The 22,456-nt window shown below is 48.6% G+C and overlaps 2 protein-coding genes across 2 annotated transcripts in view; one reads left to right on the top strand and one right to left on the bottom strand.

Moving 5' to 3' along the window:
* Positions 1-14,949: 14,949 nt before the first annotated feature.
* LOC146442605 (ATP-dependent DNA helicase Q4-like) lies at positions 14,950-19,529 on the bottom strand. The gene is made up of 7 exons (XM_085049871.1): positions 19,481-19,529; positions 19,209-19,338; positions 18,744-18,913; positions 17,187-17,361; positions 16,949-17,111; positions 16,740-16,848; positions 14,950-15,173 (listed from the first exon to the last, which is right to left on the bottom strand). Exons 1-7 carry the CDS (start codon positions 19,527-19,529, stop codon positions 15,052-15,054), a joined length of 918 nt encoding a protein of 305 aa, XP_084905997.1. The 3' UTR covers positions 14,950-15,051.
* Positions 19,530-20,315: 786 nt separating this feature from the next.
* RECQL4 (RecQ like helicase 4) overlaps positions 20,316-22,456 on the top strand; it is an 89,407-nt gene continuing 87,266 nt past the window's right edge. Inside the window, exon 1 of the mRNA XM_085049870.1 lies at positions 20,316-20,337. Within this exon, the coding sequence (XP_084905996.1) occupies positions 20,316-20,337 (22 nt within the window). The remainder of the gene's footprint in view (positions 20,338-22,456) is intronic.

The raw sequence follows: 22,456 nt of genomic DNA, 5'->3' as shown, positions 1-22,456 counted from the left end.
GTCCCCCCGGAATGTCACCCCGGGATGTCCCTCGGCAATGTCATCCCAGAATGTCCCCTCGGCAATGTCCCCAGCAATGTCCCCCCGGCAATGTCCCCCAGGGAATGTCCCCTCGGGAATGTCCCCTGGTGTCCCCAATGTCCCACCGGGAATGTCCCCCAGTGTCCCCCCAGTTCCCACCGGCAATGTCCCCACCGGCAATGTCCCCTCTGTCCCCGCAGCTCCCCCCGGGAACGTCCCTCTGCAATGTCCTTCCGGAATGTCCCCTCGGCAGTGTCCCTCCGGAATGTCCCCTCGGCAATGTCCCACCGGGGATATCCCCCAGGGGATGTCCCCCAGGGAATGTCCCCTCGGGAATGTCACCCGGCAGTGTCCCCCTGGGAATGTCCCCCAGGGAATGTCCCCCGGAATGTCCCCAGCAATGTCCCCAGCAATGTCCCCCCGGCAATGTCCCCAAGGGAATGTCCCACTGGGAATGTCCCCCTGCAACGTCCCCAGGGAATGTCCCCAGCAATGTCCCCCCGAGTGTCCCCCCGGGATGTCCCCCCAGCAATGTCCCCTCGGGAATGTCCCCCCGGGATGTCCCCCAGCAATGTCCCCCCGGCAATGTCCCCACGGCAATGTCCCCAGCAATGTCCCCCAGCAATGTCCCCAGCAATGTCCCCCAGCAATGTCCCTCAGCAATGTCCCCACGGCAATGTCCCGGCAATGTCCCCAGCAATGTCCCCTCAGCAATGTCCCCTCAGCAATGTCCCCTCAGCAATGTCCCCTCAGCAATGTCCCCCCAGCAATGTCCCCACGGCAATGTCCCCACGGCAATGTCCCCTCAGCAATGTCCCCAGCAATGTCCTCTCAGCAATGTCCCCAGCAATGTCCTCTCAGCAATGTCCCCAGCAATGTCCCTCAGCAATGTCCCTCGGCAATGTCCCCCAGCAATGTCCCCACGGCAATGTCCTCAGCAATGTCCCCCAGCAATGTCCCTCAGCAATGTCCCCAGCAATGTCCCCACGGCAATGTCCCTCAGCAATGTCCCCACCGCAATGTCCCTAGCCATGTCCCTCAGCAATGTCCCCAGCAATATCCCCGGCAATGTCCCCGACATGTCCCCAGCAATGTCCCTCAGCAATGTCCCTCAGCAATGTCCCCAGCAATGTCCCTCAGCAATGTCCCCAGCAATGTCCCACGGCAATGTCCCTCAGCAATGTCCCCACCGTGTCCTAGCCATGTCCCTCAGCAATGTCCCTCAGCAATGTCCCCGGCAATGTCCCCCAGCAATGTCCCTCAGCAATGTCCCAGCAATGTCCCCCCAGCAATGTCCCCACGGCAATGTCCCCATGGCAATGTCTCCCCAGCAATGTCCCCACGGCAATGTCCCCCCAGCAATGTCCCCTCAGCAATGTCCCCATGGCAATGTCCCCTCAGCAATGTCCCCCCGGCAATGTCCCCAGCAATGTCCCCGGGTCACTCTCTGTCCCCATTCCCAGATTTTGGCTGCCCGCGTCTTTCCCGAACTTTTGGGATTCTCCTCTCTGCCCGAGGCTGAGCCAGGAGCGTCCTGCGGGAGATGGAATGTGGGGACATCGGTGGGACCGACCCTAAAAGGGTTTGGGATCGACCCTAAAAAGGGGTTTGGGGTTTTTAGGATCGACCCTAAAGGGGGTTTGGGGTGTTTGGGATTGACCCCAAAGGTGTTTGGGTGTTTGGGATCGACCCTAAAGGGTTAGGGGTGTTTGGGATAAACCCTAAAGGGTTTGGGGTGTTTGGGATTGACCCCAAAAAGGAGTTTGGGATCGACCCCAAAGGGCTTGGGATTGACCCTAAAGGGTTTGGGGTGTTTGGGATAAACCCTAAAGGGTTTGGGGTGGTTGGGATCGACCCTAAAGGTGTTTGGGATTGACCCTTAAAGGGGTTTGGGGTCTTTGGGATTGACCCTAAAGGGTTTGGGGGGTTTGGGAGGTTTGGGATCGACCCCAAAAAAGGGTTTGGGATCGACCCCAAAAAGGGCTTTGGGATCAACCCTAAAGGGTTTGGGGTGTTTGGGATTGACCCCAAATGGGGTTTTGGGGTATTTGGGATTGACACCAAAAGGGGTTTGGGCTGTTTGGGATCGACCCCAGAGGGGTTTGGGGTGTTTGGGATCGACCCTAAAGGGTTTGGGGTGTTTGGGATTGACCTTAAATGGGGTTTGGGGTGTTTGGGATCGACCCCAAATAGGTTTGGGGTTTTTAGGATCAACCTCAGAGGGGTTTGGGGTGTTTGGGATAAACCCCAAAGGGGGTTTGGGGTGTTTGGGATTGACCACAAAGGGGCTTTGGGATCGACCCCAAAAGGGGTTTGGGATCGACCCTAAAGGGTTTGGGATCAACCCTAAAGGGTTTGGGATCGACCCTAAAGGGTTTGGAGTGTTTCAGATCGACCCTAAAGGGGTTTGGGATTGACCCTAAAGGGTTTGGGACCGACCCCAAAACGGCTTCGGGGTCTTTGGGATCGACCCTAAAGGGGTTGGGGTGTTTGGGATTGACCCTAAAGGGTTTGGGGTGGCTGGGATCGACCCTAAAGGGGTTTGGGATCGACCCTAAAAAGGGGTTTGGGCTGGCTGGGATCGACCCCAAAGGGGTTTGGGGTGTTTGGGATTGACCCTAAAGGGTTTGGGGTGGTTGGGATTGACCTGAAGGTGTTTGGGATTGACCCTTAAAGGGGTTTGGGGTGTTTGGGATTGACCCTAAAGGGTTTGGGGGGTTTGGGATCGACCCCAAAAAAGGGTTTGGGATTGACCCCAAAAAAGGGTTTGGGATCGACCCCAAAAAAGGGTTTGGGATTGACCCCAAAAAAGGGTTTGGGATCGACCCCAAAAAGGGTTTGGGATCGACCCTAAAGGGGTTTGGGGTGGCTGTGATCGACCCTAAAGGGTTTGGGATTGGCCCTAAAGGGTTTGGGGTGGTTGGGATTGACCTGAAAGTGTTTGGGATTGACCCTTAAAGGGGTTTGGGATTGGCCCTAAAAGGGTTTGGGGTGGTTGGGATTGACCTGAAAGTGTTTGGGATTGATCCTAAAGGGGTTTGGGGTCTTTGGGATTGACCCTAAAGGGTTTGGGGTGATTGGGATCGACCCCAAAAGGGGTTTGGGATTGACCCCAAAGGGATTGGGGTGTTTGGGATCAACCTTAAAGGGTTTGGGGTGTTTGAGATCGACCCCAAAAACGGGTTTGGGATCGACCCCAAAAAAGGGTTTAGGATCGACCCCAAAAAGGGCTTTGGGATCGACCCTAAAGGGTTTGGGGTGTTTGGGATTGACCCCAAAAAGGCTTTGGGATCGACCCTACAGGGTTTGGGATTGACCCTAAAGGGGTTTGGGGTGGTTGGGATTGACCTGAAGGTGTTTGGGATTGACCCTAAAGGGGTTTGGGGTCTTTGGGATTGACCCCAGAGGAGTTTGGGGTGTTTGGGATTGACCTTAAATGGGGTTTGGGGTGTTTGGGATCGACACCAAATAGGTTTGGGGTTTTTAGGATCGACCCCAGAGGGGTTTGGGGTGTTTGGGATAAACCCTAAAGGGTTTGGGGTGTTTGGGATTGACCACAAAGGGGCTTTGGGATCGACCCCAAAAGGGGTTTGGGATCGACCCTAAAGGGTTTGGGATCGACCCTAAAGGGTTTGGAGTGTTTCAGATCGACCCTAAAGGGGTTTGGGATTGACCCTAAAGGGTTTGGGACCGACCCCAAAACGGCTTTGGGATCGACCCTACAGTGTTTGGGATTGGCCCTAAAGGGGTTTGGGGTGGTTGGGATTGACCTGAAGGTGTTTGGGATTGACCCTAAAGGGGTTTGGGGTCTTTGGGATTGACCCTAAAGGGTTTGGGGGGTTTGGGATTGACCCTAAAGGGGTTTGGGATTGACCCCAAAGGGGTTTGGGGTGGTTGGGATTGACTCTAAAGGGGTTTGGGGTGGTTGGGATCGACCCTAAAAAGGGGTTTGGGGTATTTGGGGTCACCCGGGGGTGGAGGAATCCCAGGAGGGGTTGTGGGGGGATTTATGGGGTGTCCCTGATCTGTGGGGTGGCCCCAAATAACCTATGGGGTTCCTGTTTGAGTTATGGGGTTTCTCAGTTATGGGGTTCCCATTTAAGTTATGGAGTTTCTCAGTTATGGGGTTTCTCATTTATGGGGTTTCTCAGTTATGGGGTTTCTCAGTTATGGGATGCCCCAAAACAATCTATGGGGTTCCTGCTTGAGTTATGGGGTATCTGTCTGAGTTATGGGGTTTCTGGATCCATGGGGTGCCCCAAATAATCTACGGGTTTCCTGCTTGAGTTATGGGGTTTCTGAGTTATGGGATGCCCCCAAACCATCTATGGGGTGTCCCAAACAATCAATGGGTTTCCTGTTTGAGTTATGGGGTTTCTGAGTTATGGGTTTTCTCAGTTATGGGATGTCTGTCTGAATTATGGGGTGTTCTGGATCCATGGGGTGACCCAAAACAGTCTATGGGGTTCCTGTTTGAGTTATGGGGTTCCTGAATTATGGGGTTTCTCAGTTATGGGGTTTCTGAATTATGGGGTGTTCTGGATCCATGAGGTGCCCCAAAACAATCTATGGGGTTCCTGCTTGAGTTATGGGGTGTCTGTCTGAGTTATGGGGTGTTCTGGATCCATGGGGTGCCCCAAATAATCTATGGGGTTCCTGCTTGAGTTATGGGGTTCTTGTTTGAGTTATGGGGTTTCTGAGTTATGGGGTGTCTGTCTGAGTTATGGGGTGTCCTGGATCCATGGGGTGCCCCAAAGTAATCTATGGGGTTCTTGTTTCAGTTATGGGGTTTCTCAGTTATGGGATGCCCCAAAACAATCTATGGGGTTTCTGAGTTATGGGGTGTCTGTCTGAGTTATGGGGTGTCCTGGATCCATGGGGTGCCCCAAACAACCTATGGGGTTCCTGTTTCAGTTATGGGGTTTCTGAATTATGGGGTGACCCCAAACAATCAATGGGGTTCCTGCTTGAGTTATGGGGTCTCTGAGTTATGGGGTTTCTGAGTTATGGGATGTCTGTCTGAATTATGGGGTGTTCTGGATCCATGAGGTGCCCCAAAACAATCTATGGGGTTCTTGTTTCAGTTATGGGGTTTCTGAGTTATGTGGTTTCTCAGTTATGGGGTGCCCCCAAACAATCTATGGGGTTCCTGCTTGAGTTATGGGGTTTCTGAATTATGAGGTTTCTGAGTTATGGGGTTTCTGAGTTATGGGGTTTCTCAGTTATGGGATGCCCCAAAACAATCGATGGGGTTCCTGTTTGAGTTATGGGGTGTCTGTCTGAGTTATGGGGTGTTCTGGATCCATGGGGTGCCCCAAAACAATCTATGGGGTTCTTGTTTCAGTTATGGGGTTTCTGAGTTATGTGGTTTCTCAGTTATGGGGTGCCCCCAAACAATCTATGGGGTTCCTGCTTGAGTTATGGGGTTTCTGAATTATGAGGTTTCTGAGTTATGGGGTTTCTGAGTTATGGGGTTTCTCAGTTATGGGATGCCCCAAAACAATCGATGGGGTTCCTGTTTGAGTTATGGGGTGTCTGTCTGAGTTATGGGGTGTTCTGGATCCATGGGTGTGTTGGTTTGAAAACAAACCAGTAGGAGATCACAAGTCAAAATTGAAATTAAAAATAAGTGAAATAATACAAGGAAAAGCACTGACAAAGTCAGATACAACCTAACACCCTGTTAGGGTGGTAGTAGCAGTCCAACTGAAGTAGTCCAGTTGAAGCGGTGATCCTGTGAAGGTCTAGTCTCCAGCTGAAGATCCAGTGTAGCTCTCGTCCTCTGGGAACCCAGTAGACAGGGCTAGCTCAGGCAGTTCTAAGGCCAGGTTATATCCACGTGGGAACACCTGGTTCCTCCCTCCTGGGCAGAGCATCTCACAATGGGATGAGATAAGTCCATGAGTCACACGGTGGGTCCCTGATGGCTCATTGCCTGTCATGCGGGGTGGGTCGTTAGCAAGTGATAATAGCTAACGGATGGCCCATTGCCTGTCATCCGGAGGGGGTGATAGCAGCTAATGGCCCACAGCTGGTGGTAATAGAATACTTAACTACATCAATATTGCAACCTAGGACATTATCCACCCCTTATTCTATTACCAACTACACAGTTCTCACTTAAGATAAGGTCTCCTTGTGGTACACAACAGGTTTCTCCATCTGCCTGCATCACCCACCAAGTATAACCAGGTCCTTGGGCAAAAACCACTCCACGGATGGGTTTGCCTTTCCCTGAGGTGGGACTAATCCAAACAGTCTTTCCTAAAAAACCTCTTACGTGTACCACAGGGACTTTATCTCCATCCACTGTGTGCAAAGGTTCGGACTCGGCAGGACCGGCTCGATTGATAGAACCCCTTGTGTTAACCATCCAGGTGGCCTTTGCTAAGTTCAGTTCCCAATTTTTGAAGGTTCCCCCGCCAAGTGCCTTCAAAGTTGTCTTAAGTAGTCCGTTGCACCGTTCAACTTTCCCGGCAGCTGGTGCATGATAGGGGATATGGTATATCCATTCAATTCCGTGTTCTCTAGCCCAGGTGCTTATGAGGCCATTCTTGAAATGGGTTCCATTGTCAGACTCGATTCTCTCAGGGGTACCATGTCTCTACAGGACTTGCTTTTCCAGACCCAAGATGGTGTTCCGGGCAGTAGCATGAGGCACAGGGTAGGTCTCTAACCATCCCGTGGTTGCTTCCACCCTGGTCAACACGTAGTGCTTTCCTTGGCGGGTTTGGGGAAGTGTGATGTAGTCAACTTGCCATACTTCCCCATACCTGTACTTTGACCATCGTCCACCATACCACAGAGGCTTCACCCGCTTGGCCTGTTTGATTGCAGCGCAAGTCTCACAGCTGTGGATGACCTGTGAGATGTTGTCCATGGTCAAGTCCACCCTCGGTCACGAGCCCACCTGTATGTCGCATCTCTCCCTTGATGACCAGAGGCATCATGGGCCCAACGAGCTAGAAATAATTCTCCTTTGTGCTGCCAGTCCAGATCCACCTGTGACACTTCCACCTTGGCAGCTCGGTCCACCTGCTCGTTATTACGATGCTCTTCATTAGCCCGACTCTTAGGTACATGTGCATCCACGTGTCGAACTTTCACAGTCAGCTTTTCTGCCCGGGCGGCGATGTCCTGCCAAATCTCAGCGGCCCAGATGGGTTTTCCTCTGCGCTGCCAGTTAGCCTTTCTCCAGCGATCTAACCATCCCCACAGTGCATTGGCTACCATCCAGGAGTCGGTGTAGAGATAAAGCCTTGGCCATTTCTCTCGTTCAGCAATATCCAAAGCCAGTTGGATGGCTTTAAGCTCTGCGACCTGACTCGATCCACCTTGTCCCTCAGTAGCCTGTACAGCTTGTCGTGTGGGGCTCCATACTGCAGCTTTCCATCTCCGATCTGCGCCTACAATTCGGCAGGAACCATCGGTGAAGAGGGCATAGCGTCTTTCACTCTCTGGCAGTTCATTATATGGGGGTGCTTCCTCGGCACGTGCTACTTGCTCCTCTGCATCTTCTGAAGATAATTTAAAAGTCTCACCTTCAGGCCAGTTTGTTATAATTTCCAGAATCCCAGGGCGATTCGGGTTTCCAATACGGGCGCGCTGTGTGATGAGGGCAATCCATTTGCTCCACGTGGCATCAGTGGCATGGTGGGTAGAGGGAACCCTTCCCTTGAACATCCACCCCAGCACTGGCAGTCGGGGTGCAAGGAGAAGTTGTGTATCTGTGCCGATCACCTCTGAGGCGGCTTGGACTCCTTCGTAAGCTGCCAAGATTTCTTTCTCAGTGGGAGTGTAGTTGACTTCAGACCCTCTGTAACTTCGACTCCAGAATCCCAGTGGTCGACCTCGGGTCTCACCAGGCACTTTCTGCCAAAGGCTCCAGGACAGACCATGGCTCCCGGCTGCAGAGTAAAGCACATTCTTTACCTCTGGTCCTGTCCTGACTGGGCCAAGGGCTACCGCATGAGCAATCTCCTGTTTGATCTGGGTGAAGGCTTGCTGCTGTTCAGGGCCCCAGTGGAAATCGTTCTTCTTGCGGGTTATGAGGTAGAGAGGACTCACGATCTGGCTGTACTCAGGGATGTGCATTCTCCAAAAGCCTATGGCACCTAGGAAAGCTTGCGTCTCCTTCTTGTTGGTTGGTGGAGACATCGCGATGATCTTGTTGATGACCTCAGAAGGAATCTGACGCCGTCCGTCTTGCCACTTTACTCCCAGGAACTGGATCTCTCGGGCAGGTCCCTTGACTTTACTCTTCTTGATGGCAAAACCGGCTTCCAGGAGAATTCTGATGATTTTCTCTCCTTTCCCAAATACTTCCGTTGCTGTGTCCCCCCACACAATGATGTCATCAATATACTGCAGATGTTCTGGAGCCTCACCCTTTTCCAGTGCCGCCTGGATCAGTCCATGGCAGATGGTGGGACTGTGCTTCCACCCCTGGGGCAATCGGTTCCACGTGTACTGCACACCTCTCCAGGTGAAAGCAAACTGAGGCCTGCACTCTGCTGCCAGAGGAATGGAGAAAAAGGCATTGGCAATGTCAATGGTCGCATACCACTTTGCTGCCTTGGATTCCAGCTCATACTGAAGTTCCAACATGTCCGGTACAGCAGCACTCAGTGGTGGTGTGACTTCATTCAGGCCACGGTAATCCACCGTCAGTCTCCATTCTTCACTGGACTTACGCACCGGCCATATAGGGCTGTTAAAGGGTGAGTGAGCCTTGCTAACCACCCCTTGGCTCTCCAGATCCCGAATCATCTTATGGATGGGGGCCACAGAGTCTCTGTCAGTGCGGTATTGCCGGCGATGCACTGTTGCTGTAGCAATTGGTACCCGCTGTTCTTCAATTCTCAGTAGTCCTACAGCAGACGGGTTATCTGAGAGACCAGGCAGGCTATTCAGTTGTCTTATGTCTTCTGTCTCTACGGATGCTATCCCAAAAGCCCAGCGATGTCCCTTCGGGTCCTTGAAATATCCACTCCTGAGATAATCTATGCCGAGGATGCATGGGGCGTCTGGACCAGTCACAATGGGGTGTTTCTGCCACTCATTCCCAGTTAAACTCACTTCAGCTTCCAGTACAGTCAGCTGCTGGGATCCTCCTGTCACCCCAGAAATAGAAATGGATTCGGTCCCCACATACCTGGATGGCATCAGGGTGCACTGAGCGCCGGTGTCAACCAAAGCCGTGTATCTTTGTGGGTCAGCCGTGCCAGGCCATCGGATCCACACAGTCCAATAGATCCGATTGTCCCTTTCCTCTACCTGGCTAGAGGCAGGGCTCCTCTAATCCTGTTTTTGGTGCACGATGTTCTTCTCCTGTAAATGTGTTCCTGAGGTCCCTTCAAGAGGATCAGTCATATTATCACTTCCATTTTGTCGGGGGTTCTGTCCACAAGAGACTGGGGCAGTGTTGTACCTAGATGAGCCTCCTGACGTGGATGTTTCTGTTTTCAATTCACGTACCCGGGCTGCTAAGGAGGAGGTGGGTTTCCTATCCCACTTTCTCATGTCTTCCCCATGCTCCTGAAGGAAAAACCAGAGGTCACGTCGTGGAGTTTGTTTTCTTTCCCTGACTGGAGTACGTCTGCTCCTGATGGCAGAGACTCGGGTTGGTTTTGGTGTGGCATGGAAAAATCTTTCTGTGAGCTCTTTCCTTAGTTTCTGATGGCTCTCTTCAATCAATCTCCGGACTTGCTCGGCCAGGTTTGTTTCTACCGATGAGACATGGGTGCGTAGTGGGGCGGTGACAGTGTCCTCATAAATTCTCAGTTTGTTTGCTAACACGCCCACCTGGTCTTCGCCTTCCCTCCACTGCAGTGTTGCCAGGTAACGAGAGTATATCTCTGGTCTGAGCCGCGCGAATCTTAGCCACATTTGTGAAGTGCACCGGACATTATCTGGGCTCTTGGGGAATCTCTCGTTTTCCGAGAAAATGATCTCTAGCACGGCCAATTCCCTCAGGCATCGGATACCTTGTTCTATTGTGTTCCATTTCCTTTGGTGCATCTGGAGGTCTTCTTTGCACAGGTATCTGTCCCGTACACTCAGCAGCAATCGCCGCCAGAGGCTGAGAGTTTCCTGGGTTTTCCCAATCCCTTGGTCAATGACCACATCCTGAGACAGGGATCCCAGTTGTCTGGCCTCACTTCCGTCCAGAATAGTGTCATTAGCTGCGGCGTCCCAGATACGGAGCAGCCAGGTCAAGATGGACTCATTTGCCTGCCGGGTGAATTCCCTCCGTAGGTCACGCAGCTCCCCCAGGGATAGAGAGCGAGTGATGATCTCTGGCTCTGTCTCTTCTGCTTGGTGAGATGGTCCTGCCGCATCCTCATCAGTCGCTGTGCGGACTGACTTGCTCTTGGATTTCTTCTTCTGGACGGGGGCAACCGCTACTGGCTTTGGCTGTTCTGATTCGGCAATGGTCTGTGTTGAGATGTCGACTGCTCTTTTGGTTCTTTTCCTCTTGCCTGCTGATTTGCTTCGTTTCTCTTCCTCAAGAAGACAAAGTATTTTTCTGTTCTTCAGCATGAGGTACACTGTGCTGGTCGCAGAGAAGAAAGAAAACAGAACTAACAGGAAGATTATGCCATCCTTAGCATCCAGAAAGAACTCAATGTTGTCAAAGATGGCTGTGCCTGGCCTGAAATGCTGGAAGAAACCACTCTCTCCTCCTAGCCCCAGAGGGTGGGTGCGATTGCTGAGGAGGTCCCAGACGAAGCAGCTCAGGTTAGGCCAGGCAGACAAAGTCGAGTATATATTCCGAATGGTATTCATCGCCTCACAGGTTACCATGCAATAGGCATAATAAAGCAATACAGCAATTCTCATGCCGTTCCCTGGTCGCAACAGGAGCAATGCAACGGGTAGATAGTTTCCCATTTGAGGGAAAATATAAAGGGTAAGATACATTACCCACATAGACAGGCTGAGCATCATGGTGATATGATTTTCTGAGTTTCCCCAGGTCGAGCCGCACGTTGGGCGCCAAAATATGTGTTGGTTTGAAAACAAACCAGTAGGAGATCACAAGTCAAAATTGAAATTAAAAATAAGTGAAATAATACAAGGAAAAGCACTGACAAAGTCAGATACAACCTAACACCCTGTTAGGGTGGTAGTAGCAGTCCAACTGAAGTAGTCCAGTTGAAGCGGTGATCCTGTGAAGGTCTAGTCTCCAGCTGAAGATCCAGTGGTAGCTCTCGTCTTCTGGGAACCCAGTAGACAGGGCTGGCTCAGGCAGTTCCAAGGCCAGGTTATATCCACGTGGGAACACCTGGCTCCTCCCTCCTGGGCAGAGCATCTCACAATGGGATGAGATAAGTCCATGAGTCACACGGTGGGTCCCTGATGGCTCATTGCCTGTCATGCGGGGTGGGTCGTTAGCAAGTGATAATAGCTAACGGATGGCCCATTGCCTGTCATCCGGAGTGGGTGATAGCAGCTAATGGCCCACAGCTGGTGGTAATAGAATACTTAACTACATCAATATTGCAACCTAGGACAATGGGGTGCCCCAAATAATCTATGGGGTTCCTGCTTGAGTTATGGGTTTTCTGAGTTATGAGGTTTCTGAGTTATGGGGTTTCTGAGTTATGGGGTTTCTCAGTTATGGGATGCCCCAAAACAATCTATGGGGTTCCTGTTTGAGTTATGGGGTGTCTGAGTTATGGGGTGTTCTGGATCCATGGGGTGCCCCAAATAATCTATGGGGTTCCTGCTTGAGTTATGGGGTTTCTGAGTTATGGGGTGTCTGTCTGAGTTATGGGGTGTCCTGGATCCATGGGGTGCCCCAAACAACCTATGGGGTTCTTGTTTCAGTTACGGGGTTTCTGAATTATGGGGTGACCCCAAACAATCGATGGGGTTCCTGTTCGAGTTATGAGGTGTCTGTCTGAGTTATGGGGTTTCTCAGTTATGGGGTTCCCATTTAAGTTATGGGATGTCCAGAACAATCTGTGGGGTTCCCATCGGATTTATGGGATGCCCATTTGACTTATGGGGTTTCCGTTTGATTTATGGGGTTTCCGTTTGATTTATGGGGTTTCCATTTGATTTATGGGGTGTCTGTTTGATTTATAGGGTTTCTGTTTGATTTGTGGGGTTTCCGTTTGATTTATGGGGTTTCCGTTTGATTTATGGGGTGTCTGTTTGATTTATGGGGTTTCTGTTTGACTTATGGGGTTTCTGTTTGATTTATGGGGTTTCCGTTTGATTTATGGGGTTTCTGTTTGACTTATGGGGTTTCTGTTTGATTTATGGGGTTTCTGTTTGATTTATGGGGTTTCTGTTTGATTTATGGGGTGTCTGATTGATGGGGTTTCTGTTTGATTTATGGGGTTTCCGTTTGATTTATAGGGTTTCCGTTTGATTTATGGGGTTTCTGTTTGATTTATAGGGTTTCTGTTTGATTTATGGGGTTTCTGTTTGATTTGTGGGGTTTCCATTTGATTTGTGGGGTTTCCATTTGATTTATGGGGTTTCCGTTTGATTTGTGGGGTTTCCATTTGATTTATAGGGTTTCCATTTGATTTATGGGGTTTCCGTTTGATTTATGGGGTTTCCGTTTGTCGGGGGTTGAGAATTTCTTCCCATTCCTGTTACCAAGCAACAAATAGATGTTTAGAGCGATCAAGTCTTTTGTAAAAGACAAAGCTAGGTTTTTGGGCAGGGCAAGGTAAGGGAAGAGCCGGCCCTGGGAACGCTCTCTCGTGGTTCGGACGCTGAGGGGAGAGGATGTCGCTGTTGAGCAGCTAGCAGAGTAATGAAGGCACCAGTTCTCAGTGGCAAGAAGGAATGACCTTTATTGTTTTGATTTCATCACATATATAGAGTTCTCAAAAGTCACCCAGATTGGTCAGTCAGAAGCCTTCCCCCAGGCCTGACTGGCCAGGCCTGCACTGCCCAAGTTCTGGGACACTGTTCCAACAACACCCAAACTTTATTTATAAAACACAAGAATTCTCGTGGGAAAAACCTGTGCTAGCCACAAGAGGCTGCTTATTTTGCTGCTCTTCGCCTTGGACCAGAGCGGATCCAGCTGTGCCCTGTTTTCTTTCCTCTTCTCCTGGCTGGGTGAGCTTTGATTCAATTTTTCTCCCCATGGGGAAGGGCACGTTTCCCCCCTGGGCTGCGTTTTCCTGCAGCTGCTGCCGGGAGAGTCCGGCTGCCTCTGCTGCCTGCCCCTGCCCTCTGCCGCATGAGACCGCGGCGTCTGCTGTGACTGTAGAAATTCTCGCTGGCCGGAGAGAGAGAGAGAGCGCCCGCTCCTGCTGCCCTGTTCTCTCGCTGCCCTGAGCTGTTTTCCGCTGCCCTGATTTTTTTTCTCAGCCCGTCGCCATTGCAGTTGCCGGACAGTGACCTGACCCTGCGCCACAGCGCCACCTGCAGCCGCTCGGGAGTCATCGCACCTGCCCTGGCCGGCCGGGAGCTCAACAGCGCCCCTGCTGCTTGCAACCGTGATTACACCACACGGGAGAAAGTTCAGCAGCTCACGTTATCTGCTGTTTGGTTTTTCTGGTTCTAGTTGTGGTTTGCTATTATTGTTATTGTTTGTTTATAGATACTAGTAAAGAACTGATACTCCTTTTTCCCATACCTTTGCCTGAAAGCCCTTGATTTACAAAATTAAATAATTCGGAGGGAGGAGGGGAAGGAAAATCACATCCTCTGCTCTAGGGGAGGGTTCAGCCTCTCTTGGCAGACACCTGTCTTTCAAACCGAGACAACCTTGAACTGGGAGTGGGGTCCTCAAATTGGGAATGGGATCTGGGACTGGGAGTAATGGGATCCCGAACTGGGAATGGGGACCTTGAACTGGGAATGGGATCTGGGAATAATGGGATCCTGAACTGGGAATGGGATTTAGGAATAATGGGATCCCGAACTGGGAATGGGATCTGGGACTGAGAATGGGACCCTGAACTGGGAATGGGATCCTCAGATTGGGAATGGGGTCTGGGAATAATGGGATCCTGAACTGGGAATGGGATCTGGGACTGGGAATAATGGGATCCTGAACCGGGAATGGGATCCTGAACTGGGAATGGGATTTAGGAATAATGGGATCCCGAACTGGGAATGGGATCCCGAACTGGGAATGGGATCTGGGAATAATGAGATCCTGAACTGGGAATGGGATCTGGGACTGGGAATGGGATCCTGAACGGGGAGTGGGGTCCTTGAACTGGGAATGGGGAACTTTAACTGGGAATGGGATCTGGGAATAATGGGATCCCGAACTGGGAATGGGATCCTCAAAGTGGGAATGGGATCTGGGACTGAGAATGGGACCCTGAACTGGGAATGGGATCCTCAGATTGGGAATGGGGTCTGGGAATAATGGGATCCTGAACTGGGAGTGGGATCTGGGACTGGGAATGGGATCCTAAACTGGGAATGGGGACCCCAAACTGGGAATGGAGATCCCAAGAGGAAATGGGGATCCCGAACTGGGAATGGAAATCCCGACAGGGAACGGGGATCCCAAACCAGGAATGGAGATCCCAAACTGGGAATGGAAATCGCAAACTGGGAATGGAGATCCCAAACTGGGAATGGGGATCCTGAACAGGGAATGGAGATCCCAACAGGGAATGGAGATCCCAACAGGGAATGGGGATCCCAAACTGGGAACAGGGATCCTGAACTGGGAATGGGGATCCTGAACTGGGAATGGGAATTGCAAACTGGGAGTGAAGACAATGAACTGGGAATGGGGATCCCAAACTGGGAATGGGGATCCCAACAGGAAATGAGGATCCTGAACTGGGAATGGAGATCCTGAACTGGGAATGGAGATCCTGAACTGGGAATGGGGATCCTGAACTGGGAATGGGGATCCTGAACTGGGAATGGGGATCACATCCATGTTGAGTCCGTTTATTAAAATTTTATTACATTTTATCGGCTAAAATCCCGAGAAAATCTCCATAAAATCCCAAGAAAAATCCCCGAAATTCCCGCGAGGAAGTACCGGTGACACTCCTGGAATATTCCAAGGAATATTCTGGAAATTTGTCACCTCCAGGCCAGGATCTCCTCGGTGGCCAGGCGGGACAGGGAGTGGAAATCCAGGGCGAGGTGTCGCCTCCAGAAGCGCCGATCGCGGCCGTAGATCTGCGCCGGGAAACGGGGGCTGCCTGCAGGAAAATGTTGGGAATTTTAGGGGAAAACCCCCAAAATTTGGCGGAAAAAATCCCAATTTTAGCGGAAAAATCCTAAATTTAAGGGAAAATCCTAAATTTAGGGGGAAAATCCCAATTTTAAGGGGAAAAATCCCAATTTTGAGGGAAAATCCCAATTTTAGGGGACAAATCCCAAATTTAGGGAGAAATCCCACATTTAGAGGGAAAATCCTAATATTTAGGTGAAAAATCCCAAATTTAGGAGAGAAATCCCAATTTAGGAAAGAAATCCCAAATTTAGGGGAGAAATCTGGAATTTAGGGGGAAAATCCCATTTTCAGGGGAAAAATCCAAAACTGAAGAGAAAATCCCAAATTTAGGGAAAAAATCCAAAACTGAAGAAAAAATCCCAAATTTAGGGGAAAAATTCCAATTTAGGGGAAAAATCCCAAATTTGGGGGAAAATCCCAAATTCAAGGGGAAAATTAGCAAATTTTAGGGAGAAAATTCCAATTTAGGGGAGAAATCCCAAATTTAGGGGGAAAATCCCAAATTAAGAAGGAAAATCCCAATTTTTGGGGAAAAATTGGAAATTTAAGGAGGGAACCCCCAATTTTAGGGTAGAAATCCCAATTTAGGGTAGAAATCCCAAATTTGGGGGGAAATCCCAATTTGAGGAGAAAATCCCATTTTTAAGGACAAATTCTGAAATTTTAAGGGAAAATTCCACATTTTCAGGATCCAACTCCAAGTATTAGGGAAAACCCCCCACATTTTTAGGGTCTACACTTTTATTTTTAGGGAAAACCTGTATTTAGGGGCAAAATCCCTAAAATTTTCTCGTGTGAACTCTGGGATTTGGGATGGAATCCAAACTGGTTTCATTCCCGCAGGAGTTGGAAAACCAGGATGGGATTAGCGCTTCCCGCTTGGATTGACCCTCTGGAATGGGATTTTCTCAACCATTTCATTCCCAGGTGGATCTAATCCCGATCCCAATCCAAATCCCAATAAAAATTCCAATCCCAATAAAAATTCCAATCCTAAACCTGATCCCAATTCAATTCCCACTCCTGATCCCAATGCCAATCCCATCCGATCCCGATCCCAACCCCAATCCCAATCCAACCCCAACCCCAATCCCAATCCCGATCTCAACCCCAATCTCGATCCCGATCCCCTTTTCCCAATCCCAATCCTAATCCGAATCCAATCCCAATCCCAATCCCAACCCCAATCCCAAATCGTAATCCAACCCCAATCCGACTCCCAATCCAAATCCAATCCAATCCCAATCCAATCCCAATCCCACTCCCAACACCAATCCCGATCCCAAATTCCAATCCCAGTCCCAATTCAAACCTCAGTCCCAATCCCAACCCAGCCTCAATCCCAATCCTGATCCCAATACCAAATTCCAATCCCAACCTCAATCACAATCCCAACCCCAATCCTGATCCCAATCCCAATCCCAAATTCCAATCCCAACCTCAATCCCAATCCCAATCCCAATCCCAAATTCCACCCCCAATCCCAAGCCCAATCCAACCCCAATCCCAGTCCCAAACCCCAAATCCTCACCGATCCCATGGAACACCCTGGCGATGGCTCTGCCGGTGAAATCCTCATCCGGATGCGCGGCGAGGAACTTCCGGACGTCGGCGCGGATTTGCTCTTCCCAATCCTTCACCTGCCGACGGGAAAATTTGGGAAATTCCTTCACCTGCCAACGGAAAAATTCTCATCCCTTCCCTTTCCCTCACCCCAAAAAAAATCCGGGATTCGCTCACTTTCGCCATTTCCCGTTTTTTCTCCTCCTCCTCTTCCTCGTCCTCTCCCTCGGATCCGATCCGATCCCGCCGGAAATATTCCTGGAGAATCTCCTTGAGCTGAGAGCTTCTCCTCTCCTGCTCCTCTTCCGGAGGCTCCGGATGGAAACTTGGGAACGCCACGCTGTGCCCGGGAAATCCACCAATCAGATGCTGGCATCCCACCCACCCAATCCCCACCCAATCCAACCAATCCCACCTCTGGAAAGCCCGGAAGCACTGGCGGAGCTGCCGGAGCGCGGCCTTTTCCCGGGAAATCGCTCGGCCGTGCAGGAACTCGCAAATGGAATCCAATTCCGGCGGCTCGAGATCTCCGACGGCGCGGAAGTGGAAGGAGAGTTCATGGAATTCCACCAGGATCCCGCTTTTCCTGCCTGCCGGAGAGCCGGGTGGGATTTTCCGTGAAATTCCTGTGAAATTCCTGTGGCATTCCCGCTGGATTCCCGTGAAATTCCCACTGGATTCCCTGCTGGATTCCCATGGAATTCCCGCTGAATTCCTGTGAAATTCCTGTGGAATTCCCGCTGGATTCCCACAAAAATCCCGTGAAATTCCCATGAAATTCCCACAAAATTCCCATGGAATTCCCACAAAATTCCTGTGGAATTCCTGCAAAATGGGAAATTTCATTTCCCATGAAATTCTCGTGAAACTCCTGCTGGATTCCTGTGAAATTCCTGAGAAATTCCCATAAAATTCCCATGGAATTCCCACTGGATTCCTGGGAAAATTCCCATGGAATTCCTGCTGGATTCCCACAACATTCCCACTAGATTCCCATGAAATTCCCATGGAATTCCTGGGAAACTCCCGTGAAATTCTCGCCGAATTCCCTTGAAATTCTTATGGAATTCCTGTGAAACTCCCATGAAAATTCCCATGAAATTCCCGTGGAATTCCTGCAAAATCCCTGCAGAATTCCCGTGGAATTCCCGCCGGATTCCCACAAAATTCCTACACCAGATTCCCGTGAAATTCCCATGAAATTCCCACTGAATTCCCACAAAATTCCCGCGAAATTCCTGCTGGAATTCCCGTGAAAATCCCATGAAAATTCCCATGAAATTCCTGCTGGATTCCTGGGAAAATTCCCATGGAATTCCCACAAAATTCCCACTGGAATTTCCGTGAAACTCACAAAATTCCCATTAGATTCCCACGGAATTCCCGTGAAATTCCCGCAGAATTCCAGTGAAATTCTTATGGAATTCCCGTGACACTCCCATGAAAATTCCCATGAAAATTCCCACTGGATTCCCACAAAATTCCCATGAAATTCCCATAGAATTCCTGCAAAACCCCTGTGGAATTCCCATGAAATTCCCACTGTATTCCTGCGAAATTCCCATGAAATCCTCACGGAATTCTCACAAAATTCCCACAAAATTCCCACACCAGATTCCCGTGAAATTCCCATGAAATTCCCTTAGAATTCCCACAAAGCTCCCATGGAATTCCTGTTGAATTACCACAAAATTTCCATGGAATTCCCGCTGTATTCCCACAAAATTCCTGCTCAATTCCCACAAAACTCCCATGAAATTCCTGTGGAATTCCCACTGAATTCCCACAAAATTCCCGCGAAATCCCTGCTGGAATTCCCGTGAAACTCCCGCAAAAATCCCACTAGATTCCCATGAAATTCCCACAAAACCCCTGCTGGATTCCCGAGAAACTCCCATGAAATTCCTGCAAAACTCCCGCGAAATTCCCACGAAATTCCCAAAAAATTCCCAAAATCTTCCCAGGAAATCACCTTTCCGGGGATCCCACTGGAGTCTGCTGAGCTCTCGTTTCACCAGCCGAGATTCCCAACCCATGGAGTCGCTCAGGGCGACGACGTCGAATTCCATGGATCCCGAAATTCCCGAAATTCCCGAAATTCCCGAGGGATTCCTCGCCAGGAGAACCGCCAGCGGAGGAGAACTGGGGGGAAAAATGGGAATTTTGAGGGAAAATGGGAATTTTGGGGAAAAAAAGGGAATTTTTGGGGAAAAAATGGGAAATTTGGGGGAAAAAATGGGAATTTTGGAGGAAAAATGGGAATTTTGGGAAAAGAATGGGATGGGAATGAATCAAATCCTGTCAGAATTCCGGGATTTCGGGGGAAAAAATGGGAATGTTTGGGGAAAAAATAGGATTTTGGGGGAAAAAAACGGGAATTTTGGGGGAAAAAATGGGAAATTTGGTAAAAAAACTGGGAATTTTTGGGAATTCTCACCTCTGCGCGGCTTGGCGGAGCTGCTGGGATCCTCCGGAGCAGCGGATCCGGCAGCGGGAATAGGTGGGAAGAAGCAATTCCAAGAAATTCCCGGGATGGAGATCCAGGTAGCACAGCAGAGTCTCGATGGCTGTGGGGGAGAAAGGAAAAATTGGGAATGGGTTTGGGATTTTTGGGGTTTTGGGGGTTTTTTTGGGATTTTTGGGGAGTTCTGGTGGAATTCCCACGAAATTGCCATGAAATTCCTGCGGAATTCCCGCAAAAATTCCCACAAAATTCCCCAAAAATTCCCGTGAGATTCCCGCTGGATTCCCACAACATTCCCGCAAAATTCCTGCAGAATTCTGGCAAAATTCCCACAAAAATTGCCGCAAAATTCCTGTGGAATTCCCACGGAATTCCCACAAAATTCCCATGGAATTCCTGCAAAACTCCTGTGGAATTCCCACGAAATTCCCGCTGGATTCTGGCAAAATTCCTGTGGAATTCCCACTGGATTCCCAAGAAATTCCTGCAAAATTCCTGTGAAATTCCCACAAAATTCTGGTGAAATTCCCACAGAATTCCTGCAAAATTCCTGCTGGATTCTGGCAAAATTCCTGTGGAATTCCTGCTGGATTCCTGTGAAATTCCCATGGAATTCCCGCAAAGTTACCGCAAAATTCCTGCGAAATTCCAATTGGATTCCCGCAAAATTCCCGCCAAATTCCCCAAAAATTCCTATGAAATTCCCACAAAATTCCTGTGAAAGTCCCATGGAATTCCCGTGAAATTCCTGCTGCATTGTGGTGAAATTCCGCGGAATTCCCACAAAATTCCAGCAAAACTCCTACGGAATTCCCATGAAATTCCCTCAAAATTCCCGCTGGATTCTGGCAACATTCCTGTGGAATTCCCATGAAATTCCCACAAAATTCCCATAAAAATTCCAGCAACATTCCTGTGGAATTCCCACTAAGTTCCCCAAAAGTCCCTGCAAAATTCCCACAAAATTCCCACTAGATTCCGGCAAAATTCCTGTGAAACTTCTGCTGGATTCCTGTAAAACTCCTGTGAAATTCCCATGGAATTCCTGCAAAATTCCTGCTGGATTCCTGTGAAATTGCCATGACATTCCCAGGAAATTCCCGTGAAATTCCTGCAAAACTCCTGTGAAATTCCCATGAAATTCGCACAAAATTCCCGTGAAATTCCTGAAAAACTCCAGCAAAATTCGTGCAGAATTCCCACAAAAATTCCTGCAGAATTCCTGCTGGATTGCCGCGAAACTCCCACTAGATTCCCATTAAATTTTGGTGAGAAAAATGGCAATTTTGGTGAGAAAACCGGGAATTTCGGTGAGAAAAATGGCAATTTTGGTGAGAAACCGGCAATTTTGGTGAGAAAACCGGCAATTTTGGTGAGAAAACCGGGAATTTCGGTGAGAAAAATGGCAATTTTGGTGAGAAACCGGCAATTTTGGTGAGAAAACCGGCAATTTTGGTGAGAAAAATGGGAATTTCGGTGAGAAAAATGGCAATTTTGGTGAGAAAAATGGGAATTTCGGTGAGAAAAATGGCAATTTTGGTGAGAAAAATGGCAATTTTGGTGACAAACCGGCAATTTTGGTGAGAAAAATGGCAATTTTGGTGAAAAAAATGGCAATTTTGGTGAGAAAAATGGGCAATTTTGGTGAGAAAACCGGCAATTTTGGTGAAAAACCGGCAATTTTGGTGAAAAATGGCAATTTTGGTGAGAAAAATGGCAATTTTGGTGAGAAAAATGGAGAATTTTGGTGAGAAACCGGCAATTTTGGTGAGAAAAATGGCAATTTTGGTGAGAAAAATGGCAATTTTGGTGACAAACCGGCAATTTTGGTGAGAAAAATGGCAATTTTGGTGAAAAAAATGGCAATTTTGGTGAGAAAAATGGCAATTTTGGTGAGAAAAATGGCAATTTTGGAGAGAAAAATGGCAATTTTGGTGAAAAAAATGGCAATTTTGGTGAGAAAAATGGCAATTTTGGTGAGAAAAATGGCAATTTTGGTGAGGAAAATGGCAATTTTGGTGAAAAACCGGCAATTTTGGGCGAGAAAATGGTACTCTGGTGGTAAAAACCCGCAAACTCCAGAGAAAACCGGCAATTTTGGTGAGAAAAATGGGAATTTCGGTGAGAAAAATGGCAATTTTGGTGAGAAAAATGGGAATTTCGGTGAGAAAAATGGCAATTTTGGTGAGAAAAATGGCAATTTTGGTGACAAACCGGCAATTTTGGTGAGAAAAATGGCAATTTTGGTGAAAAAAATGGCAATTTTGGTGAGAAAAATGGGCAATTTTGGTGAGAAAACCGGCAATTTTGGTGAAAAACCGGCAATTTTGGTGAAAAATGGCAATTTTGGTGAGAAAAATGGCAATTTTGGTGAGAAAAATGGAGAATTTTGGTGAGAAACCGGCAATTTTGGTGAGAAAAATGGCAATTTTGGTGAGAAAAATGGCAATTTTGGTGACAAACCGGCAATTTTGGTGAGAAAAATGGCAATTTTGGTGAAAAAAATGGCAATTTTGGTGAGAAAAATGGCAATTTTGGTGAGAAAAATGGCAATTTTGGAGAGAAAAATGGCAATTTTGGTGAAAAAAATGGCAATTTTGGTGAGAAAAATGGCAATTTTGGTGAGAAAAATGGCAATTTTGGTGAGGAAAATGGCAATTTTGGTGAAAAACCGGCAATTTTGGTTTTTAAAACCGGGAATTTTGGTGAGAAAAATGGCAATTTTGGTTTCAAAAAATGGCAATTTTGGTGAGAAAAATGGCAATTTTGGTGAAAAACCGGCAATTTTGGTGAGAAAAATGGCAATTTTGGCGAGAAAAATGGCAATTTTGGTGAGAAAAATGGCAATTTTGGTGAAAAAAATGGCAATTTTGGTGAGAAAAATGGCAATTTTGGTAAGAAAAATGGGAATTTTGGTGAGAAAAATGGCAATTTTGGTGAGAAAAATGGCAATTTTGGTGAGGAAAATGGCAATTTTGGAGAGAAAAATGGCAATTTTGGTGAGAAAAATGGCAATTTTGGTGAAAAACCGGCAATTTTGGTGAGGAAAATGGCAATTTTGGAGAGAAAAATGGCAATTTTGGTGAGAAAAATGGGAATTTTGGTGAGAAAAATGGCAATTTTGGTGAGAAAAATGGCAATTTTGGTGAAAAAAATGGCAATTTTGGTGAGAAAAATGGCAATTTTGGTGAGAAAAATGGCAATTTTGGTGAGGAAAATGG

The sequence above is a fragment of the Lichenostomus cassidix genome, chromosome 2 (assembly GCF_008360975.1).
Source record: "Lichenostomus cassidix isolate B80296 chromosome 2, HeHo_3.0, whole genome shotgun sequence".
NCBI classification, from domain to species: domain Eukaryota; kingdom Metazoa; phylum Chordata; class Aves; order Passeriformes; family Meliphagidae; genus Lichenostomus; species Lichenostomus cassidix.
The sequence above is the reverse complement of the archived record's forward strand: the minus strand, read 5'-3'. Positions and strand labels throughout refer to the sequence as shown.

Bases quoted from the DNA above. Each gene is read 5' to 3' on its own strand.
- LOC146442605 (XM_085049871.1), bottom strand. From the start codon at position 19,529: ATGTTGTGGGAATCCAGCGGGAATCTCACGGGAATTTTTGGGGAATTT. The intron at 18,914-19,208 runs GTGAGAATTCCC...TTTTCCCCCCAG, and splicing joins CTCCGCCAAGCCGCGCAGAG to TTCTCCTCCGCTGGCGGTTC. The intron at 17,112-17,186 runs GTGGGATTGGTT...TCCCGGGCACAG, and splicing joins TGCTTCCGGGCTTTCCAGAG to CGTGGCGTTCCCAAGTTTCC.